Here is a 26,895-nt window from a genome sequence, read left to right on the forward strand (position 1 = left end):
ATTGCAGTGCGTTAAGCTGTGTTATAAGATTGTATAATGTGCGACCATAACATCCCACTGTGAATGCGACCTAAAAGACAAAGATCCTTTGCTGATAAGATAAGAAAATATCACCTAGGAGAGAACTTAGGAGAAAAAGTGAAATGAATAAAGCACAATAGCATATTTTAGTCATCTGATACTTTATATACTTAGCGATTCCAGTTAGCACTGTAGTAGTGAGAATTCCGCATTTAGAGAGATGTGGAATGTTGGTCTTATCTTTGTTTTTGTAGAGTTCATATGCAATGGCATTAAATAATATAAGCATTAGGCTTCCACAGCAATGGCCAATTAGGATGGATGTATAACAGTTAATACCAATTGTTAAACAAATATAATCCGAATGGTGGCAGTGGGGAGGATGGTGTGTCATCTCACTTTTAGTGTGCCATCTTGGAAAAATTAAACTTGTAATCATTAGCTAGTCAAATAATACTTTATTGAAATATTAAAGGATAGTCTCTTTCTGTTGCATGCTGTTGGTGGCGCCTCAAGGGTTCTGTGTTTTTATTCGATTTCATGAAAGGAGGTGTGGCACGCTGAGGTAACCATAGCAACCAGTGCTGCAAATTCACTAAAATCGATCTCATGGTCATGGTTTGCATCCAAATCTGAGAAAATGACATCAAGTGTCTTTGTATCTTGAACTTGCTGTGAAAAAGACAACACAGAGAAACCATTTTGTTATTTAAATGTCTATAAATTCTTTAATAAGTGATGTAATAGAGATATCTATTATCTAATACGTTTGTATAATATGCTACTTTTGTACCTTGTATTTTGGTATATGTTAATCGCGTTTGGCATCTGTGTTTACAGCATAATGTGAACAATACATTATATACTGCCCAATAGAGCAGAGCAACAACAACTGCACTTTGCAGCAATGTCTTCTTCAAAAAACAAAAACATTCTTCTTTTCAAAATAAGTCATATAGCAAAGTGCCACAAGGTACAGTTATGTTGAGTGAAGAATAGAGTTGTTTTGTCATTGCTATATAAATGGGCCCTAAGTGCACTGCGTCCCACGTGGTACCAGAATATGCTGTCTATGACATCTCCAGGTCAATAAACCAATACTGAAATCTACAGTTTAAATGCACAGTACCACTGTTTATTGGCACATTTAGACAATACAGAGAAATACACTCGCATATAAGCAGACCCCTGTACAAGCTGAGGTACCCACTTTCCCCTCAGAAACCAGGAAAAAGTGATTGACTCGCGTATAAGCTCCCTCCCCAATATAACCCCCTTCACAGTAGCCAGATGTTCCCCCAGTACAAGTCAGCCACCTACCCATAGCCAGATGTGCCACAGGATCACACAGCTGTGTCTCAAGAAGCCACACATTGCTTGCGCGCTTCACTCCACAAGCCAGGGGACACAGGTACTCTTGAGCAGCACACTCTGCACACCATGTTGCGGGAGATGGGGCATGGACACAGCAGGGTGCAAGCTGGTAAGAGCAGGATCAGTAGTGTACAATCCTTACGCTCCTCTGCCATTAACAAAACCCATAGACAATACGGATGAACCCTGCGCTGCCTTACAGTCCACTAAATAACGTCCACAGAATATGACTTTGAACAGGCTTTTCCTGGAGCACGAAAAGGCGGTGAATCTGTAATAAACCACACGGGGAACATAAGGTGGAAGATTTCTGCAGCATTACAATCTATGCGATTAACTTTTTATGTTTGTATTTCTTTGAGGTGCATTGGCACTGAAGATTGGACGGAAAAGCCTGTTCAAAGTCATATTCTGTGGACGTTATTTAGTGGACTGTAAGGCAGCACAGGGTTCATCTGTATTTGTCTATAATTATAGGAATGTAAATGTGACATTTATGCAGCAGACCTACACTTAGGGGTAATAATTTGAATGATAGGTATAGAATGCACCAAAAAACCTCCTTTGGTTTAAACATTAACAAAATCTGCTCCACCATCTGTTTTGCTCCACTGACTTGCATATAAGCCGGGGGGGGGGGGGGGGGTAACTTTTCAGCACATTTTTTATGATACAGTATATACAGTATACAGTCTGATATGTACAAAAAAGTGAGGAAGGCGTGTTTTTACATTTCTGAGACTGGGTTCACATGGGAGTTTTAACATTTGGAAAGAATGCAAACTATAAGGACCACTGAACCATCAGGGAAAGCTATATGGGGGGGGGGGGGGGGGGGCATTTTTGGTCAATCAAAATGATGCCATGAAGTCCAGAAATGTATAATTATGCCCCTGAGTAGTTTTTATTTAAACGTTCAATATTCTATCATTATTGAATATAATAATATACTGTATGTTTTTCTCAGATATAATCAAGCTCTAAAAAAAAGAAATAAAATAATGTACACGTAATTAGTTCATTTTTTCTGAGTGTCCTGAAATTTCTACAGATTTTTACAGTACATCTCAAAGAGGCCACATTTTCTCACCTTGACAAATGTGGACATCTGAGCATTGATTAACTCTTTCAGATCTTTTTTCCTCAGCTTACAGTTTTCTCCCGCATAAGAATGGAAGACCCGGATTATATTCACCATGGAGCTCTCCAGCTCTGTAAGTTCCTGTCTACAAGTAAAGAAGGACATGTAAAGTGTTAGTGTACTTAAACATATTGAAAGTGCAACAAATAAAGCATTGCTCAATAAACTGTAATCGTTTGCCCCCTTTTTACAACGATGTTATCTAAGGCAGTAAACAAGGAAGGATGTCCCGTTGCACCGTTGTAGGGTAAAAGGATTTCTCCAATATTATGTAACCCATCAGCAAATACACAGAAAACAGCTCACGATACGGTGCTCTGCATGGCCCCTTAAAGAGACACTGAAGCGAGAATAATTCTCGCTTCAGAGCTCATAGTTAGCTGCTAAAACGCCGCTATCGCGCGGCTAAACGGGGGTCCCTTTACCCCCAGACCCCCCCCGCAAAATCAACAACCAAATTGGTCGTAGATTTTGCTGCTCCTAGAGGCAGGGCTAACGGCTGCAGCCCTGCCTCACAGCGTGTCTATTAGCGGCGCATCGCCGCCTCTCCCCCGCCCCTCTCAGTGAAGGAAGACAGAGGGGTGAGGGAGAGGCGGAGATACGCGCTGACAGACGCACGTGGGGCAGGGCTGCGGCGGTTAGCCCTGCCTCAATCAGGAAGTGATCCCCGGCTGCACGGAGGGGATTTCGGCGGGTAAGGGACCCCTGTTTAGCCGCGGGATAGCAGCATTTTAGCAGTGGCACACATGCCCCTGCTAACTATGAGGTCTGAAGTGAGATTTATTCTCGCTTCAGAGTCTCTTTAATCATACCGAACATGGAGCAACTAGACAAATAGTCGAATGCCCACCCAAAGATGGGCATTACTACCAATACTGCCAATACAAAACACATTTAAAATGGTGAAGCCAAGTGTACAAAGAAGATTTTGTTAAAAAGCCTTCTAGTAGCACAATCAGAAAACATCAAGTATCTAATTACAGAGGATCAAAAAGCAACCTGCGCAAATACATTATACGGATATCAGCATCAAAAGAGTAAATTACATCTGAAAATGTATCCATGTATACAGTAGTGATGGGCCGAACCTCCGATTTTAGGTTCGCGAACTTCCGCGGAAGGTTCGGTTCGCAAAAAAGTTTGCAAACCGCCATAGACTTCAATGGGGAGGCGAACTTTGAAAAATAGAAAAAATGATGCTGGCCACAAAACTGATGGAAAAGATGTTTCAAGGGGTCTAACACCTGGAGGGGGGCATGGCGGAGTGGGATAGATGCCAAAAGTCCCGGGGAAAAATCTGGACTGAACGCAAAGCAGCATTTTAAGGGCAGAAATCCCATTGAATGCTAAATTGCAGGCCTAACGTGCTTTAAAACATCTTGCATGTGTATACATCAATCAGGGAGTGTAATTAGTGTACTGCTTCACACTGACACACCAAACTCACTGTGTAACGCACCGCAAACAGCTGTTTGTGTAGTGACGGCCGTGCTGGACAACTGCGTACCATGGTGAGGATTGCTCTTCCTCACTCAGTGATGTCTGGTTAGGTAATGTCTGTCTGCCTTATCAACTTTCGAAGGTTCTTTCTCTACCATTGTTTAAGCGTACATCTATTTTTTTTACATTACATTTTTCTACTTGCTGTTCAGTACCTGCAACGAGAATCTATTATGGAGGACAAGTCTGCCATTGTGACCAATGGTAATGGCGGGGGAACCCTTCCTGGTGTGATTCCGGTCCGGAGTTGGAGCCTAACAAACGGTCGGCTACCACCACACATCCATTGCAAGGAGGGCAGCAGGCATGCCCGCCCCGAGGTAGTGACCAAAAATAACAATACGGGACTCAGGAGGCCCTGCTGTTTTCAAAATTAATTGACTTTAAATCCTTTAATGGGAATCCGTTATGGAGGGCAAGTCTGCCATTGTCACCAGGGGTAATGGCCGGGGAATCAAGGTTGGATTGCGGCCCGAAGTGGGAGCCTGCTGAGACCCATGCTGTACCTGCCCTGACCGTGCTTTGCAGACCAGGCATCTGTGGTCAGATGGACCCTTGACCCAGCAGAAGACAAACCAAGTCGAAAGCATTTGCCAAGAATGTTTTATGGAGGGCAAGTTTGACATTTTTTTCAATTGTGTGAAACTGTAGATGGTACTATAGTCTCAGTACAATGGTGACTGACCACGGGTAATGGACGGGGAATCCAGTTTCTATTGCGTTCCAGAGTTGAAGCCTAAGAAATGGCTACCACCACACATCCAGGCAAGGAGGGCAGCAGGCAGGCATGCCCGCCCAGAAGTAGTGACCAAAAATAACAATACAGGACTCAGGAGGACTTTTTGAGGCCATAATTGTAATGAATCAAGTTATGCACTGACTGCCGGGTATAATACAATGTGCAGTCACAGATGCAGTGAAAGGTATGCAGTGACTGCAAACAGCCATTTGTGTAGTGACGGCTGTGCTGGACTGGTGCGCACCATGACGAGAGTGCAGGTGACGGTGGCTTTACAGACCACATGGTCGCCCGGCTGATGTAGCTGAATGACAGAACAGTGACTGTCCAGCTGTTCAAATTTGGTCTGACCACAATGAAACAACGACCTTATTATCTTTGGTGTGCCACCCCCACCCGAGACACTCCTATAGCCGGCGGTCTTTGCTTCATGGTGATACGCAAGCCCCTTCACCGCGGCAAGGTAATGATCACGAAGGGGGATGGGCACATGTACATGCCTTTTTTTTTGTTGCAGCCGCCCGCAGTGCAGCCAGAAAAATTAGGCGGGCATGTACACGCACCAGAAAAATTAGTATAGCGGCCGCTGCTAGCAGCGGCCTAAAAAATTCTGGAATCCGCCTAGAGTTCTGGACCCTGTTAGTGGTGGCGGAGAAGGCAGTCAAGCGGCCTACAGGCAGAGATGCTGTGTGTGGTGACTGACTTAGTCTTCGGTCGTGCAGTAGCCCTCCGGGATCCATGCCTCATTCATTTTGATAAAGGTGAGGTACTGAACACTGTTGTGACTTAAGCGACTTCTCTTCTCAGTAACAATGCCTCCAGCTGCACTGAAGGTCCTTTCTGAGAGGACGCTTGCGGCAGGGCAAGAGAGAAGTTGTATGGCAAATTGGGACCGCTCTGGCCACAGGTCAAGCCTGCGCAACCAGTAGTCCAAGGGTTCATCGTCGCTGCTCGCAGTGTCTACATCCACACTCAAGGCCAGGTAGTCTGCTACCTGCTGGTCCAGGCGTTGGTGGAGGGTGGAACCGGAAGGGCTATGGCGAGGCATTGGACTAAAGAATGTCCGCATGTCCGACATCACCCCGAGATTGCTGGAGCATCCTGTCCTTGCCTGCGTGGACTTGGGAGGAGGAGGATTACTGCCAGTGGTACCTTTATTGCATTGTCCTGTCACATCACCCTTAAAAGCATTGTACAGCATCATTGCCAGCTTGTTCTGCAAGTGCTGCATCTTTTCCACCTTCTGTTGAGTTGGTAACAGGTCTGCCACTTTGTGCCTGTACCGAGGGTCTAGTAGCGTGGACACCCAGTACAGGTCATTCCCCTTGAGTTTTTTGATACGGGGGTCCCTCAACAGGCTGGACAACATGAAAGAGGCCATCTGCACAAAGTTGGATCCAGACGTACTATCCATCTTCTCTTGCTCTTCCTCAGTGACGTCACGCAAGTCGTCCTCCTCCCCCCAGCCATGAACAATACCACGGGAACGTGGAGCAGCAGAAGCCCCCTGTGACGGCTGCTGCGGTTGTTCTTCTGCCGCCGCCTTTTCCTCCTCCTCCACAGAAACACTTTCCTCATCCGAGTCTGACTCCTCTACTTCCCCACACGACGACTCCTCTTCCTCCTCCTCCCCCCTCTGTGCTGCCGCAGGTGTCGAGGAAACATCTGGTTTGGATGAAAATCGCTCCCACGAGTCCTCCTGCCGTAACTGTTCCTTTTCACTCTCCTCCACAGCTTCATCCACCACTCGACGCACGGTACGCTCCAGGAAGTAAGCGTAGGGGATCAAGTCGCTGATGGTGCATTCAGTGCGACTCACCAGGTTGGTCACCTCCTCAAACGGCTTCATGGTCCTGCATGCATTTCGCATCAGTGTCCAGTGGTTGGGCCACAATATCCCCATCTTCCCAGATTGTGTCCTTTTACTGTAATTATACAGGTACTGGGTGACGGCTTTCTCCTGGTCTAGCAAGCGAGAGAACATGAGCAGGGTGGAATTCCAGCGGGTCAGGCTATCGCAAATCAGGCGTCTCACCAGCAAGTTGTTTCTACGCTGAATGTACCCAAAGCGTGCTATGGCCGTGTAAGACCGCCTGAAATGCCCACACAACTTCCTGGCTTGCTTCAGGACGTCCTCTAAGCCTGGGTACTTTGTGACAAATCTTTGCACGACCAGATTCAGCACATGTACCATGCAGGGTACATGTGTCAGCTTTCCCAAATTCAACGCGGAAATGAGATTGCTGCCGTTGTCACACACCACGTTGCCAATCTCCAGCTGGTGTGGGGTCAGCCATTGCTCCACGTCTTTGTTAAGAGCAGCCAGGAGAGCTGGTCCAGTGTGACTCTCCGCTTTGAGGCAAGACATGTCTAAGACTGCGTGACACCGTCGTACCTGGCATGCAGCGTAGGTTCTGGGGAGATGGGACTGTGTAGCTGGAGAGGAGGAGATGGCAGCACCGCTAGAGTTCAACTGCCACTCAGCCAAGGAGGAGGAGGAGGATGGCAGTGAAGAGGATGTGGCAGGAGGCCTGCCTGCAAGCCGTGGAGGTGTCACAAGTTGGTCCGCTGCGCAGCCATGTACTCCCTGCTTGCTGCTATCGGTCACCAGGTTGACCCAATGGGCTGTGTACGTAATGTAGTGGCCCTGCCCATGCTTGGCAGACCAGGCATCCGTGGTCAGGTGGACCCTTGACCCAACGCTCTTCGCAATAGATGACACCACTTGCCTCTCAACTGCACGGTACAGTTTGGGTATGGCCTTTCGTGAAAAATAAGTGCGGCCTGGTATCTTCCACTGCGGTGTCCCAATGGCCACAAATTTACAGAAAGCCTCTGACTCCACCAGCTTGTATGGTAATAGCTGGCGAGCTAATAGTTCCGCCACACCAGCTGTCAGACGCCGGGCAAGAGGGTGACTGGCCGAAATTGGCTTCTTCCGCTCAAAGACTTCCTTCACGGACACCTGGCTACTGCTGTGGGCAGAGGAGCAGGAACCGCTCAAGGGCAGAGGCGGTGTGGAGGAGGGTGGCTGTGAAGGTTCAAGGGAGAAAGCAGATGAAGACGATGCACCTGAAGGAGGAAGAGGAGAAGGAGGGTGGCTTGTCTTTTGAGTGGTGCTGCTTTTCCTCAGGTGTTCTTCCCATAGCTGTTTGTGCCTTTTCTCCAGGTGCCTTCGTAAGGCATTTGTCCCTACGTGGGTGTTGGCCTTTCCACGGCTCAATTTTTGGAGGCAGAGAGAACAGATTGCTTTGCTCCTATCTGAGGTACACACGTTAAAATATTTCCAAACCGCTGAGCCCCCCTGGGGTGATGGCACTATGGTGGCATCAACAGCTGACCTTGAAGGGCATGTTGGTTGGCTGGCCATAGCTGGCGATACATGGCGCCGGACACTGCCCCCAGCTGCTTCTGAGGATGAGCTCCCTCTGCTTCTTTCATGGACTCGTCTCCCCCTACTCCTCTCTGGCTCCCCCTCTGAACTGTCCCCCTGGTCATCTCCTCTATTGGGAACATACGTGGCATCCGTATAATCGTCATCATAATCCTCCTGCCCAGCTTCGCTTCCCTCAGACAACTCCACAACTGCACCAACTTCAGGTGGTTCATCATCCCCCTCCTCACACATTACGTCCATACTATCGCCACCTAACTCAGACGTATGAGGTGTTGTAACTTGCTTAGCGCCTTCATCTTGTTGTAGCATTATTGGCTGTGAATCAGTGATTTCCACACCAATTAACTCCTGCGAAGTGTCAAATGCAGCGGATGTGGTGCTTGTTGTAGCGCTGGTGGCTGAGGTAGATGAGGTGTTCTGTGTTAAATACTCAAGCACGTCCTCACAATTTTGGGAAGTGATGGCACATGCCTTCTTCTGAGCACTGTACTTTGGGCCAGGTCCGCATGAAATCACAGCAACACCACCTCGCACAGACCTGCCAGTGCCAGGTGGCCTTCCTCTGGGTCTGCCTCTACCTCTTCCTCTACCTGGTTTGTCCATTTTGTCCATCTCGGGGGGAAGCTAGGTATATGCAGTGAGGTGGGTTCACTCAACTCAAAGGTAGGTAGATAAAGTGAGGTGAGTTCACTGAACACAAAAGGTAGTTATATGCAGTGAGGTGAGTTCACTCAACACAAAGGTAGGTAGATGCAGTGAGGTGGGTTCACTGGAAACAAAAGGTAGATATGCAGTGAGGTGCATTCACTGAACACAAAAGGTAGTTAGATGCAGTCAGGTGAGTTCACTCAACCCAAAGGTAGTTATAGGCAGTGAGGTGAGTTCACTCAACACAAAGGTAGGTAGATGCAGTGAGGTGGGTTCACTGAACACAAAAGGTAGATATGCAGTGAGGTGAGTTCACTCAACACAAAGGTAGTTATATGCAGTGAGGTGAGTTCACTGAACACAAAAGGTAGTTATATGCAGAGAGGTGAGTTCACTCAACACAAAAGTAGTTATATGCAGAGAGGTGAGTTCACTCAACACAAAAGTAGTTATATGCAGTGAGGTGAGTTCACTGAACACAAAATGTAGTTATATGCAGTGAGGTGAGTTCACTCAACACAAAAGGTAGGTATGTAGTGAGGTGAGTTCACTGAACACAAAAGGTAGTTATATGCAGTGAGGTGAGTTCACTAAACCAAAAGGTAGTTACAGTATATGCAGTGAGGTGGGTTCACTGAACACAAAAGGTAGATATGCAGTGAGGTAAGTTCACTCAACACAAAGGTAGTTATATGCAGTGAGGTGAGTTCACTCAACACAAAAGGTAGATATGCAGTGAGGTGAGTTCACTCAACACAAAGGTAGTTATATGCAGTGAGGTGAGTTCACTCAACTCAAAGGTAGTTATATGCAGTGAGGTGAGTTCACTCAACACAAAAGGTAGTTAGATGCAGTCAGGTGAGTAGTGATATGCAGTGAGGTGAGTTCACTCAACACAAAAGGTAGATATGCAGTGAGGTGAGTTCACTCAACACAAAGGTAGTTATATGTAGTGAGGTGAGTTCATTCAACACAAAAGGTAGTTATATGCAGTGAGGTGAGTTCACTCAACACAAAGGTAGATATGCAGTGAGGTGAGTTCACTCAACACAAAAGGTAGTTAGATGCAGTCAGGTGAGTAGTGATATGCAGTGAGGTGAGTTCACTCAACACAAAGGTAGTTATATGTAGTGAGGCGAGTTCACTCAACACAAAAGGTAGTTATGTGCAGCAAGGTGGGTTCACTCAACACAAACGTAGGTGTATGCAGTGATGAGGTGGGTTAACTAAACACAACAGGTACTAGTAGTAGGTAAATGCAGTACTGGGTAGTACAATGTGCAGCTCCCTGTCACACACACAGGTAGTCACTGAATGTGCTGCTGCTGGGCTTCTGGCAGTGGGACACACACAGTATGAATTAGCAATGCTGTCTAAGCAACACAAGTGTCAGTTTCAAACACAGGAAAAAAAATGATCACACGAGCAGGATTAGCTCTGAAAAGAGCTGTTCTGGGGTGCTATTACAGCAATAAGATTCAGCTAGGAGCAAGCTAAGACTAATCTGTCCCTAGGAGAACAAGTCTGCAGCAGCTGTCCCTAGTCTGTCTCTAGCAGGCACACGAGACGAGTGAGGCTAATGGCCGCCGGAGCCTGCCTTATATAAGGGGGGGTGGGGCTCCAGGGCTTAATGTAGCCGGATTGGCTACAATGTGCCTGCTGACTGTGATGCAGAGGGTTAAAGTTGACCCTCATAGAGCATTATGGGGCGAATCGAACTTCCGGGAAAGTTCGCCTTCGCCGGCGAAGGCAAACCACCCGAGGTTCGCCTGGAAACGTTCGCCCCACCTCTACAGATGTAGAATAAGAAACACAGAGCCAGAAAAGGGAAAGGAGGAATGAAAACAAGGAAGGAGGAAAGGGGAAGGGGCATGATGGAAAATGGGAAGGAGGTAGAACAACAAAGAGAAATTGGGGGGTCATGTCCTGACATCATAGGTTAAGCTGATATCTAATCTCGAGTTTAAACCCGCCGGTATACAAGTGCCCAGCTTCCATATCCATGCTGCCTCTCGATTCAGCAAGAGCCTATGTATCAATATATCTACAATTTTGTGCCTAGCACATATGACAATACTATAAATAACACTGTTAAGCTTGGAGGTGTAATCTCCACAGTCAGCATGCAACACATAAGCTGACGTGAAGGAGGTACACACACCAGCACAAGGAATCAGGATATCCCCAGTTTAGTGGAGGAGAGGACTGACTCCAATAGGAGATTGTGGTGCACAGATCCGGTGCAGATCCGAACAGCCACAAACAACACTTTCGTAATAACGTCTCAGCGCAAAGTAGCGCTGAGAGCATAAACCAGGACTGAGGAGATCAGGACAGGTAGACAGAATGAACGCTTGCTTAACTAGCCACTACTTAGTGACAGCAAGCGTCCACAATAAAACAGACTGGAATGAGGTAGCCAATGCGTTTGCAGCAATGGCGTGCCTCACCAAGACAGGACAGGATAGTCAGGAAATAGCAGGATCAAGATAGATGAACGTAACACAGATAAATATACAATAAGTATGATTTCCTAGCGTATTACAATTACAGCTATCAATGAAACTATTTGTAACGTCTGACTAACATATGTATATATCGGCAATGAACCGATATATGACATAAGCAGGAACTCTGACTAAGACTGGAGTAATACAGGGGACAGGACTCAGAAGGATTCGCTATCTCTTCGCAGAGATGAACGCAATCCACAAACAGGACCAGGAACAGGATAACTAGCTCAGCGTGCTGGAACGCTGACTAACGGAACACGGGATATAAACAGTTCGTGTACGTATATATCAGCGACACTGATGTATCAACGTAACACGAATACAAGGAAAATAATAAACGTGCAAGTATGCGTATATATTGGCGATGAACCAATATATGACACAAGACAAGCAGAGTAACAACTTCTAGAACAAGAGCAGAACTAGGAGGACTCGCTGACCCCTTCGCAGGAGTCAGCGCAGTCCACACGGACTAGGAACGAGGTGGGGCACGAGCAGAGTAACAGACAGGATCTGAGACTATGGTAGCCCATCAAGCATTGCAGGAAGCAGTTCTTTATACTGAGGTCATCCAATGGGAGCAGACCTGCAGATTCCCACACAAGTGAATGGTAATTAATCACAGGCTGACAGCAGGAAAAGGCAGACAATGATATGCAGCCTGCAGGAAAGGGATTGCCCCTCCATTGCAGCAGACAATGTTTGTTTACACAAAAGCATATTAAACTGTCATTAACTTCAGAGCGACTGCAGATGGAATCAGCAACTAGTTTAGGGGCAAACCAAACTATGCAAGAAAATGCATGTAATGACATCAGAACTGCTTGGGTTACAATACCACTACCGCCAGCAGTAAACGCTGCAGACATGATCATAACAAACACACTGGAGAGTGGATTCAAGTAACAAAAAAGGTGTATTAAATTACATCCAATACAATGCATTCCTCTCCATCTATTGCACAACCCCTATTTTTAAGGACACAATACATGCACGACAGCTGCCACTTGAATTGTTGCCAACCCAATTTCTTATTTTTCCTGGACAAAATGGTCAAAAATTGTGGACACCCCAAGGTTTGGATGGACAGGGGGCGGAGTCAGGAGCGGGCTTTTTAGGAAACGTCTTGTGAATTTCAGGAGGAGAGAAACATAGCTGAATCTATGTGGGCACATTTCAGCAGTAAGTACACTATGTGGGCACACTTCAGCAGTAAGTACACTTTGTGGGCACATTTCACCAATAAATACACTGTGGGCAGGGCCGGATTTGTATCTTTTAGTGCCCTAGGCCAAGTACACACACACACACACACACACACACACACACACACACACACACACACACACACACACACACACACACACACACACACACACACACACACACACACACACACACACACACACACACACACACACACACACACACACACACACACACACACACACACACACACACACACACACACACACTCTTTGATATCCCCCCCATTCTAGCCACCCAAGCCTATGATGGCAATCAGGATTCTTTGGAGCTCTCCTGGCCTTCATTCAGACAGGTCCTCCCACTCAGAATGAGCATAGATGAAGCATGGGGGGAAAAAGTCAGTCTTTGAGAGTAACAGCGGGTTAAGCTACAAACTGGATAGCTGCTGCTTGCTGACAAGCCCATTTCAGTATTGCACCCCAGACAAGTAAATCTGCAGACATCAAACTCCATCTCCACTCCTCTTGTTGACTGCTCTCTTTCCAGTTTCTCTCCACTCTCTGAACATTCGCTCTCTTCCCTTATCTCCAAATCCCATCTAACCACCTGTTCTTTGGATCCTATCCCATCACATCTCATTCCACAGCTATCCACATCCCTCATCCCTGCCCTAGCATCGCTGTTTAACCTATCCCTCTCCTCCGGAATTTTTCCATCGTCACTCAAGAGGGCTGTTGTAACACCACTACTTAAAAAACCATCTCTAGACCCCACCGAACTTGCTAACTACCGCCCAGTGTCACTTCTTCCATTTGCATCTAAATTACTTGAACGCCACATCCATGCTGAACTAAGTCAGTATTTATCTGCAAATTCCTTGCTCGATCAGTTCCAATCTGGCTTCCGGCCAAACCACTCCACAGAAACAGCACTCACCAAAGTAGCTAATGATCTCCTCACAGCTAAATCCAAAGGCTATTATTCCATACTCATCCTTCTAGATCTGTCATCAGCATTCGACACTGTCGACCACACTCTACTCCTACAGATCCTCTCATCTATAGGCATAAAGGACCTCTCTCTCTCCTGGATATCTTCCTACCTGTCTGGAAGGTCTTTCACTGTTTCCTATTCAGATCAGGCCTCCTCTTCACATCCTCTGTCTGTAGGGGTACCTCAAGGCTCTGTCCTCGGTCCCCTCCTCTTCTCCATCTACATGCACGGTCTTGGTAACTTAATCAGCTCATTCGGTTTCCAATACCACCTATATGCAGACGATACACAACTGTACCTCTCGGCCCCAGACCTTAACTCCCTCCTCACACGGGTTCCCGACTGCCTGTCCGCTATCTCCTCTTTCATGTCCTCTCGCTTCTTAAAACTCAATATGAATAAAACTGAACTAATAGTCTTACCACCATCCCTGTCCACCCCTTTGCCTGATATTACAATAAATGTTAACAACACGTCTATAACATCAGTTCCCAAAGCACGGTGCCTGGGGGTAATATTTGATTCTTCTCTCTCATTTACTCCTCACATTAACTCCCTAACCAGCTTCTGCCATTTCCAACTGAAAAACATAGCACGTATCCGACCTTTTCTCTCCCATGACACAACCAAAATGTTAGTACATGCTCTTATTATATCTCGATTGGACTATTGCAATATATTGCTTGGTGGACTTCCAACTAACCGACTATCACCGCTCAATTCTGTACTGAACTCTGCTGCTCGACTCATTCATCTCTCCTCTCGCTCTTCCTCTGCTGACCCTCTCTGTCAAGCTCTTCACTGGCTACCAATTAATGAGAGGATTCAGTTCAAGCTCTTAACCATAACCTACAAAGCTCTCCACAATATCTCTCCCCTGTACATCTCCTCACTAGTCTCCAGATACCAACCCAACCGCAATCTCAGATCTGCACACGAGCTTCTTCTATCCTCTTCTACAATTACCTCCTCACATTCACGTGTACAAGACTTCTCACGTGCCTCACCCCTCCTCTGGAATGCCCTTCCACAACACATCCGCCACGCTCCCTCAAAACCCACCTTTTCCGACAAGCATATTCTCTAGCTTAGGCCATGCACCCACTAAATAACCTAATTACGCACTGCCTGTACATATACTGTATACTTCCCCCACCTCTTGTTTCCACCCCATTCCTTCAGATTGTAAGCTCGCAAGGGCAGGGCTCTCACCCTTTTGTGTCATGGAATGTTATTAATTCAATTGCTTGCACACTGTTAGAAATTTATACATTTTAGTCATCCTGTTAAATCAAATTGTAATCAGCAGTGCTGTATCTTGTATCAGTGTTCATATTTCCATGTATATCATTGTCTGTATCATTATGTATCCCTTGTTTGTTTTCTTACATTGTACAGCGCCACGGAATATGTTGGCGCTTTATAAATAAATAAATAATAATAATAATAAATAATAATGTGGTAGGTAGGACATTATGGCTGGTACACACAATGCAACTTCCAGTAAGATCAATGGGTCGAACCAATAATTTACAGCACGTCTGATCTGCTCCAGATTGATATCTGGATACATTTTCAGATCATTACTGCACAAAATGGATCCCGTTATCAATAGGGAGCAGATTGGATGTGTCAGAAATAATTGATTCAACTAATCGATCTGATGGGAAGTTGCATCCTGTGCACCAGCCGTTAGACTAGGGTAAGGATTAGATTGTGAGCACTTCTGAGGACAGTCAGTGACATGACTATGTACTCTGTAAAGTGCTGCAGGATATGTCAGTGCTATATAAATACATAATAATAATATGGTTGGACATCACACTATGACTATGGTAGGATTAGAGTGTGAGCTCCTCTGAGGACAGTCAGTGACATGACTATGTACTCTGTATAGTGCTGCAAAAGATGTCAGTGCTATATAAATACATTATATTGATATAGTGGACATTAAACTATGGTAGGATTAGATTGTGAGGTCCTCTTAAGAACAATCAATGGCATGACTTTGCAAAGGGCTACTAGATAAGATGTCAGTGTTGATATTACGTGTCAGAGTGAGACGTCTGCACCTGCGCAGTAACAGGAAAACGGTCAGGCTCAGCTTTTTCTGCCGGTGCTACTGGTTTTGCTACTTCGCTGACGCACTTTGAGGGTCTCAGCGCTATATTGGCCTGGCCCTGGAGAACAAGGAAAGCTATCCAGAGGCTTCCTCCTCCTGATGTAAGTATCCACATGTGCCCCTCGCAAGCCTCATAGCTTTGTGCTAAATGGTTTAGAAAGAGAAAGAGTGGAAGATAGAAGTGGTGAGAGATAGGGAGAGAACAAATAGTGGAGAAATGGAGGTGAAGGGCAATATAGGGGAGCACAGGGCAGAGAGATCACAAGAAGGGAGGAATACAAAAAGTACAAGAGAGGGGACAATTATGGCAAATCAGAGGGCAGCTAAGGGAAAGGAGAGTGTGAGAGAGAAGAATGACACAGAGTAGAGGAAAGGAGAGACAATGGTAGATAGGAGGGGGGTGTGGGACAGAGAGTGAGAGGAGATATCAGGGCAGTTTCTAAGCTGTTGCTGTGTGTTTCCTGCTCCCCAAACACAAAATTGAGAGGAAAGGTGAGACAGGAAGGAAGAGAAGCAAAACAGAAGGAAATGAGAGATTGGAAGGAAGGAAAAAGAGATAGAGAGATAACAATACAGGATAAAAAAAGAGATGGAGAGAAGAAAAGTGGAGGAAAAAGGGAGACTCTTCTCATGCAGATAGAATAAATCAGCCAGGCTGAGTCAAAGCATTCAGCTGCAGCTGCCAAGTCAGCTACGGACAGTATATTGCATCTGTTTGTTTATTTGCTTGTCCCAGCCAGGCCATCTAAGTGCAAAGCCTCTGTCCCCATAACTTCCCAGACACGGATCCACGGCCGCCCATGACCTCATCAATCATGTTAATAGCTTACCAGTAGTTGCTGATGAGCTGCGTCGCTGCCTGAGACTAGTGTTGGGCGAACATCTAGATGTTCGGGTTCGGGCCGAACAGGCCGAACATGGCCGCGATGTTCGGGTGTTCGACCCGAACTCCGAACATAATGGAAGTCAATGGGGACCCAAACTTTTGTGGTTTGTAAAGCCTCCTTACATGCTACATACCCCAAATTTACAGGGTATGTGCACCTTGGGAGTGGGTACAAGAGGGAAAAAAAATTTAGCAAAAAGAGCTTATAGTTTTTGAGAAAATCGATTTTAAAGTTTCAAAGGGAAAACTGTCTTTTAAATGCGGGAAATGTCTGTTTTCTTTGCACAGGTAACATGTTTTTTGTCGGCATGCAGTCATAAATGTAATACATATAAGAGGTTCCAGGAAAAGGGACTGGTAACGCTAACCCAGCAGCAGCACACGTGATGGAACAGGAGGAGGCGCAGGAGGAGAAGGCCACGCTTTGTGAGACACAACAACCCAGGCCTTGCATGAGGGCAAGAAGCGTGCGGATAGCATGCTTTGTACCGCCATGCAGTCATAAATGTAATAAAGATAAGTGGTTCAATAAACAGGGACCACGCGGCAACGCTAACCCAGCAGCAGCAGACGTGATGGAACAGGAGGAGGCGCAGGAGGAGAAGGCCACGCTTTGTGAGACGCAACAACCCAGGCCTTGCATGAGGGCAAGAAGCGTGCGGATAGCATGCTTTGTACCGCCATGCAGTCATAAATGTAATAAAGATAAGTGGTTCAATAAACAGGGACCACGCGGCAACGCTAACCCAGCAGCAGCACACGTGATGGAACAGGAGGAGGCGCAGGAGGAGAAGGCCACGCTTTGTGAGACACAACAACCCAGGCCTTGCATGAGGGCAAGAAGCGTGCGGATAGCATGCTTTGTACCGCCATGCAGTCATAAATGTAATAAAGATAAGTGGTTCAATAAACAGGGACCACGCGGCAACGCTAACCCAGCAGCAGCACACGTGATGGAACAGGAGGAGGCGCAGGAGGAGAAGGCCACGCTTTGTGAGACACAACAACCCAGGCCTTGCATGAGGGCAAGAAGCGTGCGGATAGCATGCTTTGTACCGCCATGCCATCATAAATGTAATAAAGATAAGTGGTTCAATAAACAGGGACCACGCGGCAACGCTAACCCAGCAGCAGCAGACGTGATGGAACAGGAGGAGGCGCAGGAGGAGAAGGCCACGCTTTGTGAGACACAACAACCCAGGCCTTGCATGAGGGCAAGAAGCGTGCGGATAGCATGCTTTGTACCGCCATGCAGTCATAAATGTAATAAAGATAAGTGGTTCAATAAACAGGGACCACGCGGCAACGCTAACCCAGCAGCAGCAGACGTGATGGAACAGGAGCAGGCGCAGGAGGAGAAGGCCACGGTTTTTGAGACACAACAACCCAGGCCTTGCATGAGGACAAAAAGCGTGCGGATATAGCAGCAATGCTTTTTGCCGCCATGCAGTCATAAATGTAATACAGATGAGAGGTTCAATAAACAGGGACCGGAAACGCTACACCATCCCAGATGTTCATTGGTCATGTTACTTGGTTGGGGTCCTGGAGTGTTGCGTAGTCATTTCCAATCCAGGATTGATTCATTTTAATTTGAGTCAGACGGTCTGCATTTTCTGTAGAGAGGCGGATACGCCGATCTGTGACGATGCCTCCGGCAGCACTGAAACAGCGTTCCGACATAACGCTGGCTGCCGGGCAAGCCAGCACCTCTATTGCGTACATTGCCAGTTCGTGCCAGGTGTCTAGCTTCGATACCCAATAGTTGAAGGGTGCAGATGGATTGTTCGACACAGCTACGTCATCTGACATGTAGTCCTTGACCATCTTCTCCAGGCGATCGGTGTTGGAGGTGGATCTGCACGCTTGCTGTTCAGTGGGCTGCTGCTGCATGGGTGTCAGAAAATTTTCCCACTCCAAGGACACTGCCGATACCGTTCCCTTTTGGGTACTAGCTGCGGCTTGCGTTGTTTGCTGCCCTCCTGGTCGTCCTGGGTTTGCGGAAGTCAGTCTGTCTGCGTACAACTGGCTAGAGGAGGGGGAGGATGTCAATCTCCTCTCTAAAGTCTCCACAAGGGCCTGCTGGTATTCTTCCATTTTGACCTGTCTGACTCTTTCTTCAAGCAGTTTTGGAACATTGTGTTTGTACCGTGGATCCAGAAGGGTATAAACCCAGTAATTGGTGTTGTCCAGAATGCGCACAATGCGTGGGTCACGTTCAATGCAGTCTAGCATGAATTGAGCCATGTGTGCCAGAGTCCTACCAGAATCCTCATCATCCTCTTGTGAGCGTTGTGATAGTTGTTGTGATGCATCATAGTCGTCACCTTCCTCCTGGTCTGCTTCTGCTGACCATTCGCGTTGAATTGTGGAAGTCCAACGTGCACCGCTCTGGCCCTCGTCAGTGGTGGCATGAAATTCCTGCTCCAACTCCAGCTGTTCCTCCTCCTCTTCTTCGTCATAGCTGCTGGGGCCAGCGTTCCCTGAGGCGGATGGCCTGATGTTGGTACCATCACGCTGATCGTTTTCTCCTTCAGATTCCCCCAGTTGCATCATGACAGCTGTTTCCTTGATTTTTAACATCGACCTCTTCAGTAAACACAGCAGTGGTATGGTAATGCTGACTGAAGAGTTGTCACTGCTCACAAGCAACGTGGATTGCTCAAAATTTTGGAGGACTTGGCAGAGGTCCAACATGTTGGCCCAATCGGATCCACAGAAGCTTGGCAGCTGTCCGGATGCGCCTCGGTACTGCGCCGTCATGTACTGGACCACTGCACTCTTCTGCTCACAAAAGCGTGCTAGCATGTGCAGCGTAGAATTCCAGCGCGTAGGGACATCACACAGCAAGCGATGGTGGGGGAGATTGAAGCGCTCCTGCATCTTGGCGAGTGCCCCCGAAGCAGTACTGGAATTTCTACAATGTTTGGCCACTCGACGCACCTTCAACAGAAGATCGGCCACGCCTGGGTATGTCCTCAGGAACCGCTGAACTACTAGGTTCATCACGTGCGCCAGGCAAGGGATGTGTGTCAGCTTAGCCAACCTTAAAGCGCGAATGAGATTACTCCCATTATCACACACAACCATGCCCGGTTTCAGGTCCAGCGGTGCCAGCCACAAATCCGTCTGTTCCTTTATTCCCCTCCAAATTTCCTCCTCTGTGTGCTGCTTATCCCCAAGGCAGATCAGCTTCAGCAACGCTTGCTGACGCATGCCAACAGCTGTGCTGCACTGCTTCCACGATCCTACTGCTGCTGGGTTAGTGTTTCCGGATGAGGTACAGCTTTGAGAAAGGGAGGCGTTCCTCCCGAAACGTCAGCACAGGCATCACTAGTGACGTCACACAGTGCGGAAGAAGGACGGCTGCTCTGAACATCACGCAGCGGTGAGGGATCCACCATCCAAACCTCTCACCAGAAACCATCCTCCGGGAGCAGGGCTTGCCGCCCGACCCTGCAGCGAACATCTTGCAGCCGGTCTAGACTCTCTCGCTGTGTCGCCGGCCGGGGCCAGTGAGATCGAGCGGCTCCCGTTCAAGAGCCGTGCATATCCTGTGGTTCCTGCCTTCATTTAACGGAAGTCCGTGAGTACATCAGTGCATTAACCTCCCTGGCGGTAACCCCGTGTGTGACACGGGGTAAGCCGCCGGAGGGTGCCGCTCAGGCCCTGCTGGGCCGATTTTCATAATTTTTTTTTTGCTGGACGCAGCTAGCACTTTGCTAGCTGCGCCAGCACTCTGATCGCCGCCGGCCCCCGCCCGATCGCCGCTATTTGCTACGGCGCGCGCCCCCCCCCAGACCCCAGCGCTGCCTGGCCAATCAGTGCCAGGCAGCGCCGAGGGGTGGCCCGGGACTCCCAATGACGTCCCGACGTCAGTGACGTCGGTGACGTCATCCCGCCCCGTCGCCATGGCGACGGGGGAAGCCCTCCAGGAAATCCCGTTCTATGAACGGGATTTCCTGATCGGAGATCGCCGAAGGCGATCGAAGCGGGCGGGGGGATGCCGCTCAGCAGCGGCTATCATGTAGCGAGCCCTCGGCTCGCTACATGATTAAAAAAAAAAAAAAATTTTAAAAAACTGCTGCGCTCCCTCCTGGCGGTATTTTTCATACCGCCAAGGAGGTTAACTTGGATGCTGCATTAAGGGATCAAACAGCACGCTAAGCTTAGTGAAGAGGACTCACTCACATGTGATTTACAAAACATCAGGATTCCTGCAAATTGGAACCTTTATACTTGCTACACACTGTTCAGTTACCAGGAGCATTATTCATTTATCCCTATATGAAGGGGGAACTCCACATGTACTGTGAATCCACGCATTGGGAGGATATATTAAGAGTAAGCATCCATTTATTTAGCCTGCCTGTGAGAGTGATCAGTGGAGCCCTTCCTATATACAGTTCTACTGATGTTTATTTTTATTTTATTTTCATTTTCATTTTTTGTTTTTAACGATTACCTTTACTGAATATTTTATGAGGATTACATTTGCTTGTCACCATTGTGGGTAAACAGGCTTATTAAAGCTATTTGCACATTTTTAGATACCAGTTGCATGTTAATGTCAGTGAGATTCCCCTAAGCGCTATCTGATTTTTTTATGCCAATCTTACTCTCAGGAATTGGGACACCCTCAATCAGATTTAGCAGCTATTCCCAGTGGCGCAACACTTCACACTTTACTTACAGCTTTGAGATGCGTTGGAGGAGAAGGAGTCAGAGAGGTAGGTGCTGCTGTTGTTATCCAGTGGGAGGGACGGCGGTGCAGCTGTTTGCGGCGTGGGCAACACCCGCGCCGTAGCAGGTGAGGAATCGCTGCCAGGCTCCACAAGGTTCACCCAGTGCGCGGTAAGGGAGATGTATCGACCCTGGCCGAACGCACTCGTCCAGGTGTCAGTGGTGAGGTGAACCTTGCAGGCAACGGCATTCTTCAAGCTTCGGGTTATTTTGCTGACCACGTGCTCATGCAACTCAGGCACTGCAGAGCGCGCAAAGTGGTAGCGGCTGGGAACCACGTAACGTGGGATGGCCACTGACATCATGCCCTTGAAGCTGTTTGTCTCCACCACTCGATATGGCAGCATTTCGCAGGCCAGAAGCTTGGCTATGCTGGCTGTTACTGCCACGGCCCGGGGGTCATTTGCTGGCAATTTCCTCTTGCGCTCAAACATCTCCGACACAGACAACTGAACCGTAGCGCTGCACACGGAAGGGCTGTTGGTTGTTGTGTTTGATGAACACTGGGAGACCTCAAGAGCACTACTCCGGAAAGTGACAGTGTCAGCGTCGTCTGATGTTTGTGAATGTTGTGAACCACGCAATGGCTGGGCTACTGCTGCTGCTGAGGCGGGTCTGGTGGTGAGTCTGGTGAACCCAATGGAGGCAGTGTTGCTGGTACCCTGACCTGCCGCGTTTGCCCACAGAGTGGGATGTTTGGATAGCATGTGGCGGCTCATGCTGGTGGTGGAGAGGTTGTTAATACTTTTCCCCCTGCTCAGGCGAGTCTTGCACACCTTGCAAATCGCCATGGTAACATCCTCAGTGCAGTCTTCAAAGAAAGCCCAGACTTTGGAGCACCTGCCTCCTTGCTGGCGATTTCTGTTTCCTCCTCTTTTGCCTCTCACTCTAACTTCCACGCTTGTGGTGCCTGAAATTGCGCGCCGCCTACCTTGTGGCACAAGGCGAACTCGTGCAGCAGTGGGTTCTTCAACAGACTCATCTGTGCTGCTGCTACGACGGCGATGTTCTCGTTCACAAATAAAATCTGGGTCTCTGTCCACATTGTCCATACCCTCCTCTTCCATCTCCTCAAACTCGTCATATGTCATTGTGGGGGGCCGCCGCCGTGGAGTAGAGCTCCCCAGAACAACCTCTGCGCAGCTCACTCCAACGTCGTCTTCCAGATCTTGTCGGCCGACCTCCTGCAATTGCAACCCCTCCTGCCCAACTTGCTCTGGGATTTGGGTTTCCGAGTCCTCCTCGGACTCGCCTTGTATTTCAGTGCGCGGTGCATTTCCCACAGTTAATGGTTGTGAATCCGGGCACAACATTTCTGGCTGTTCCTCCATTGACCTTTCATAGGTGGAAGTTTGTTGGGCTGGGAATAGCTCCTGCGAATACCCCATTGTGTCCTGAGGTAATTCATAGGACTGGTTATCTGGCAGTTGTGTGCGTGGTGTCGCTGCCGGTTGTGTCAGCTTTGTGCCCACTGGCTCCTTGTAACTGGCTGAGGACTCGGACCTCGTGCGTGATGTGCTGGTGCTGCTTAACCCACTGCTGGACGCTTGAGAGGTCATCCAAGTAATTATCTGGTCCTGTTCTTTTGGATTTGTGAGGGTTGTTGTCCTGGACAACATGGGCGGTATTGAGTGGGTTTTCTTGGGTGCTCCCCTGTGGCCTGTACGTGAACCGTCAGGGGAAACACCTCTTCCCTTGCCCCTTCCTCTTTCACCGGATTTCTTCCTCATTTCACTTATCCTTACAGTACACGCTGACTGGCAGCAGTACAGTGGCAGTACAGAAATGCTATACAGTACCACTATTCCCAGCAGCAACACAGAGCACAATGCTATACAGTGGCGGGTGAGCGGTGTACTACTGTTCCCAGGCCCAGCAGACACAGAGTGGAAGTAAACACAATGCTATATAGTCTGGCTGAGCGGTGTACACAGAGTGGCAGTACACACAATGCTATATAGTCTGGCTAAGCCGTGTACACAGAGTGTCAGAAAACACAATGCTATATATAGCGTGGCTGAGCGAGGTGCACAGTGGCAGTACACACAATGCTATATTAGTCAGGCTAAGCCATGTACACAGAGTGTCAGAAAGCACAATGCTATATATAGCGTGGCTGAGCGAGGTGCACAGTGGCAGTACACACAATGCTATATAGTCAGGCTAAGCCGTGTACACAGAGTGTCAGAAAACACAATGCTATATATAGCGTGGCTGAGCGAGGTGCACAGTGGCAGTACACACAATGCTTTATAGTCAGGCTGAGCCGTGTACACAGAGTGTCAGTAAACAATGGTATATAGTCTGGCTGAGCGGTGTACACAGAGTGTCAGTAAACAACGGTATATAGTCTGGCTGAGCGGTGTACACAGAGTGGCAGTAAACACAATGCTATATATAGCGTGGCTGAGCGAGGTGCACAGTGGCAGTACACACAATGCTATATAGTCAGGCTAAGCCGTGTACACAGAGTGTCAGAAAACACAATGCTATATATAGCGTGGCTGAGCGAGGTGCACAGTGGCAGTACACACAATGCTTTATAGTCAGGCTGAGCCGTGTACACAGAGTGTCAGTAAACAATGGTATATAGTCTGGCTGAGCGGTGTACACAGAGTGTCAGTAAACAACGGTATATAGTCTGGCTGAGCGGTGTACACAGAGTGGCAGTAAACACAATGCTATATATAGCGTGGCTGAGCGAGGTGCACAGTGGCAGTACACACAATGCTATATAGTCAGGCTAAGCCGTGTACACAGAGTGTCAGAAAACACAATGCTATATATAGCGTGGCTGAGCGAGGTGCACAGTGGCAGTACACACAATGCTTTATAGTCAGGCTGAGCCGTGTACACAGAGTGTCAGTAAACAATGGTATATAGTCTGGCTGAGCGGTGTACACAGAGTGTCAGTAAACAACGGTATATAGTCTGGCTGAGCGGTGTACACAGAGTGGCAGTAAACACAATGCTATATATAGCGTGGCTGAGCGAGGTGCACAGTGGCAGTACACACAATGCTATATTAGTCAGGCTAAGCCGTGTACACAGAGTGTCAGAAAACACAATGCTATATATAGCGTGGCTGAGCGAGGTGCACAGTGGCAGTACACACAATGCTATATACAGCGTGGCTGAGCGAGGTGCACAGTGGCAGTACACACAATGCTATATATAGCGTGGCTGAGCGAGGTGCACAGTGGCAGTACACACAATGCTATATTAGTCAGGCTAAGCCGTGTACACAGAGTGTCAGAAAACACAATGCTATATATATAGCGTGGCTGAGCGAGGTGCACAGTGGCAGTACACACAATGCTATATATATAGCGTGGCTGAGCGAGGTGCACAGTGGCAGTACACACAATGCTATATATAGCGTGGCTGAGCGAGGTGCACCGTGGCAGTACACACAATGCTATATATAGCGTGGCTGAGCGAGGTGCACCGTGGCAGTACACACAATGCTATATATAGCGTGGCTGAGCGAGGTGCACAGTGGCAGTACACACAATGCTATATTAGTCAGGCTAAGCCGTGTACACAGAGTGTCAGAAAACACAATGCTATATATATAGCGTGGCTGAGCGAGGTGCACAGTGGCAGTACACACAATGCTATATATAGCGTGGCTGAGCGAGGGGCACAGTGGCAGTACACACAATGCTATATATAGCGTGGCTGAGCGAGGTGCACAGTGGCAGTACACACAATGCTATATATAGCGTGGCTGAGCGAGGTGCACAGTGGCAGTACACACAATGCTATATTAGTCAGGCTAAGCCGTGTACACAGAGTGTCAGAAAACACAATGCTATATATATAGCGTGGCTGAGCGAGGTGCACAGTGGCAGTACACACAATGCTATATATATAGCGTGGCTGAGCGAGGTGCACAGTGGCAGTACACACAATGCTATATATAGCGTGGCTGAGCGAGGTGCACCGTGGCAGTACACACAATGCTATATATAGCGTGGCTGAGCGAGGTGCACAGTGGCAGTACACACAATGCTATATTAGTCAGGCTAAGCCGTGTACACAGAGTGTCAGAAAACACAATGCTATATATATAGCGTGGCTGAGCGAGGTGCACAGTGGCAGTACACACAATGCTATATATAGCGTGGCTGAGCGAGGTGCACAGTGGCAGTACACACAATGCTATATATAGCGTGGCTGAGCGAGGTGCACAGTGGCAGTACACACAATGCTATATATAGCGTGGCTGAGCGAGGTGCACAGTGGCAGTACACACAATGCTATATTAGTCAGGCTAAGCCGTGTACACAGAGTGTCAGAAAACACAATGCTCTATATATAGCGTGGCTGAGCGAGGTGCACAGTGGCAATACACACAATGCTATATATAGCGTGGCTGAGCGAGGTGCACAGTGGCAGTACACACAATGCTATATATAGCGTGGCTGAGCGAGGTGCACAGTGGCAGTACACACAATGCTATATATAGCGTGGCTGAGCGAGGTGCACAGTGGCAGTACACACAATGCTATATTAGTCAGGCTAAGCCGTGTACACAGAGTGTCAGAAAACACAATGCTATATATATAGCGTGGCTAAGCGAGGTGCACAGTGGCAGTACACACAATGCTATATATAGCGTGGCTGAGCGAGGTGCACAGTGGCAGTACACACAATGCTATATATAGCGTGGCTGAGCGAGGTGCACAGTGGCAGTACACACAATGCTATATTAGTCAGGCTAAGCCGTGTACACAGAGTGTCAGAAAACACAATGCTATATATATAGCGTGGCTGAGCGAGGTACACAGTGGCAGTAAACAATGCTATATATAGTGTGGCTGAGCGAGCGGTGTACTACTGTTCCCAGCAGCGACACACAATGACTGGGGGGGACCCTGGCTAGCGTGGCTGGAGAGCGAACTACCCTGCCTGCCTACCCAAAGCTAAACCCACAGACAAATGGCGGAGATATGACGTGGTTCGGGTATTTATTTACCCGAACCATGTGACCGTTCGGCCAATCAGAGCGCGTTCGGGCCCGAACCACGTGACCCGTTCGGCCAATCACAGCGCTAGCCGAACGTTCGGGGAACGTTCGGCCATGCGCTCTTAGTTCGGCCATGTGGCCGAACGGTTTGGCCGAGCACCGTCAGGTGTTCGGCCGAACTCGAACATCACCCGAACAGGGTGATGTTCTGCAGAACCCGAACAGTGGCGAACACTGTTCGCCCAACACTACCTGAGACTGACCCCCGTGCACAGTATCCTCAGCCCATGCTGCCGGCCGGGATCTTTCATCTTCGTAGGTACAGATAGAACAGTTCTTGTAAGGTCGGACTCGGTCGGCTGGCAGCCTCTCTCTAATTGGCTGGAGAGAGGCACCAGCAAAAAAAAGAGACCTCCTGATTGGAGGGCGGGAGGGAAGGGAGAAAAAGAAGCTCCTGATTGGAGGGCAGGACGGAATGGAGAAAAAGAAGCTCCTGATTGGAGGGCGGGGGACAAAGAAGCTCCTGATTAGAGGGCAGGACGGAATGGAGAAAAAGAAGCTCCTGATTGGAGGGCGGGGGGCAAAGAAGCTCCTGATTGGAGGGCGGCCACGGGAGGGAAGGGGAAAAAGATGCCTG

At 48.2% G+C, this 26,895-nt stretch overlaps 1 protein-coding gene across 1 annotated transcript; it reads right to left on the bottom strand.

The window, feature by feature from the left end:
* Positions 1-549: 549 nt before the first annotated feature.
* On the bottom strand, positions 550-26,569 carry LOC137544876 (protein S100-B-like). The gene is made up of 4 exons (XM_068265972.1): positions 26,522-26,569; positions 15,608-15,654; positions 2,486-2,621; positions 550-693 (listed from the first exon to the last, which is right to left on the bottom strand). Exons 1-4 carry the CDS (start codon positions 26,567-26,569, stop codon positions 550-552), a joined length of 375 nt encoding a protein of 124 aa, XP_068122073.1.
* Positions 26,570-26,895: the final 326 nt, after the last annotated feature.

Source organism: Hyperolius riggenbachi, chromosome 2 (genome assembly GCF_040937935.1).
Source record: "Hyperolius riggenbachi isolate aHypRig1 chromosome 2, aHypRig1.pri, whole genome shotgun sequence".
Lineage (NCBI taxonomy): Eukaryota > Metazoa > Chordata > Amphibia > Anura > Hyperoliidae > Hyperolius > Hyperolius riggenbachi.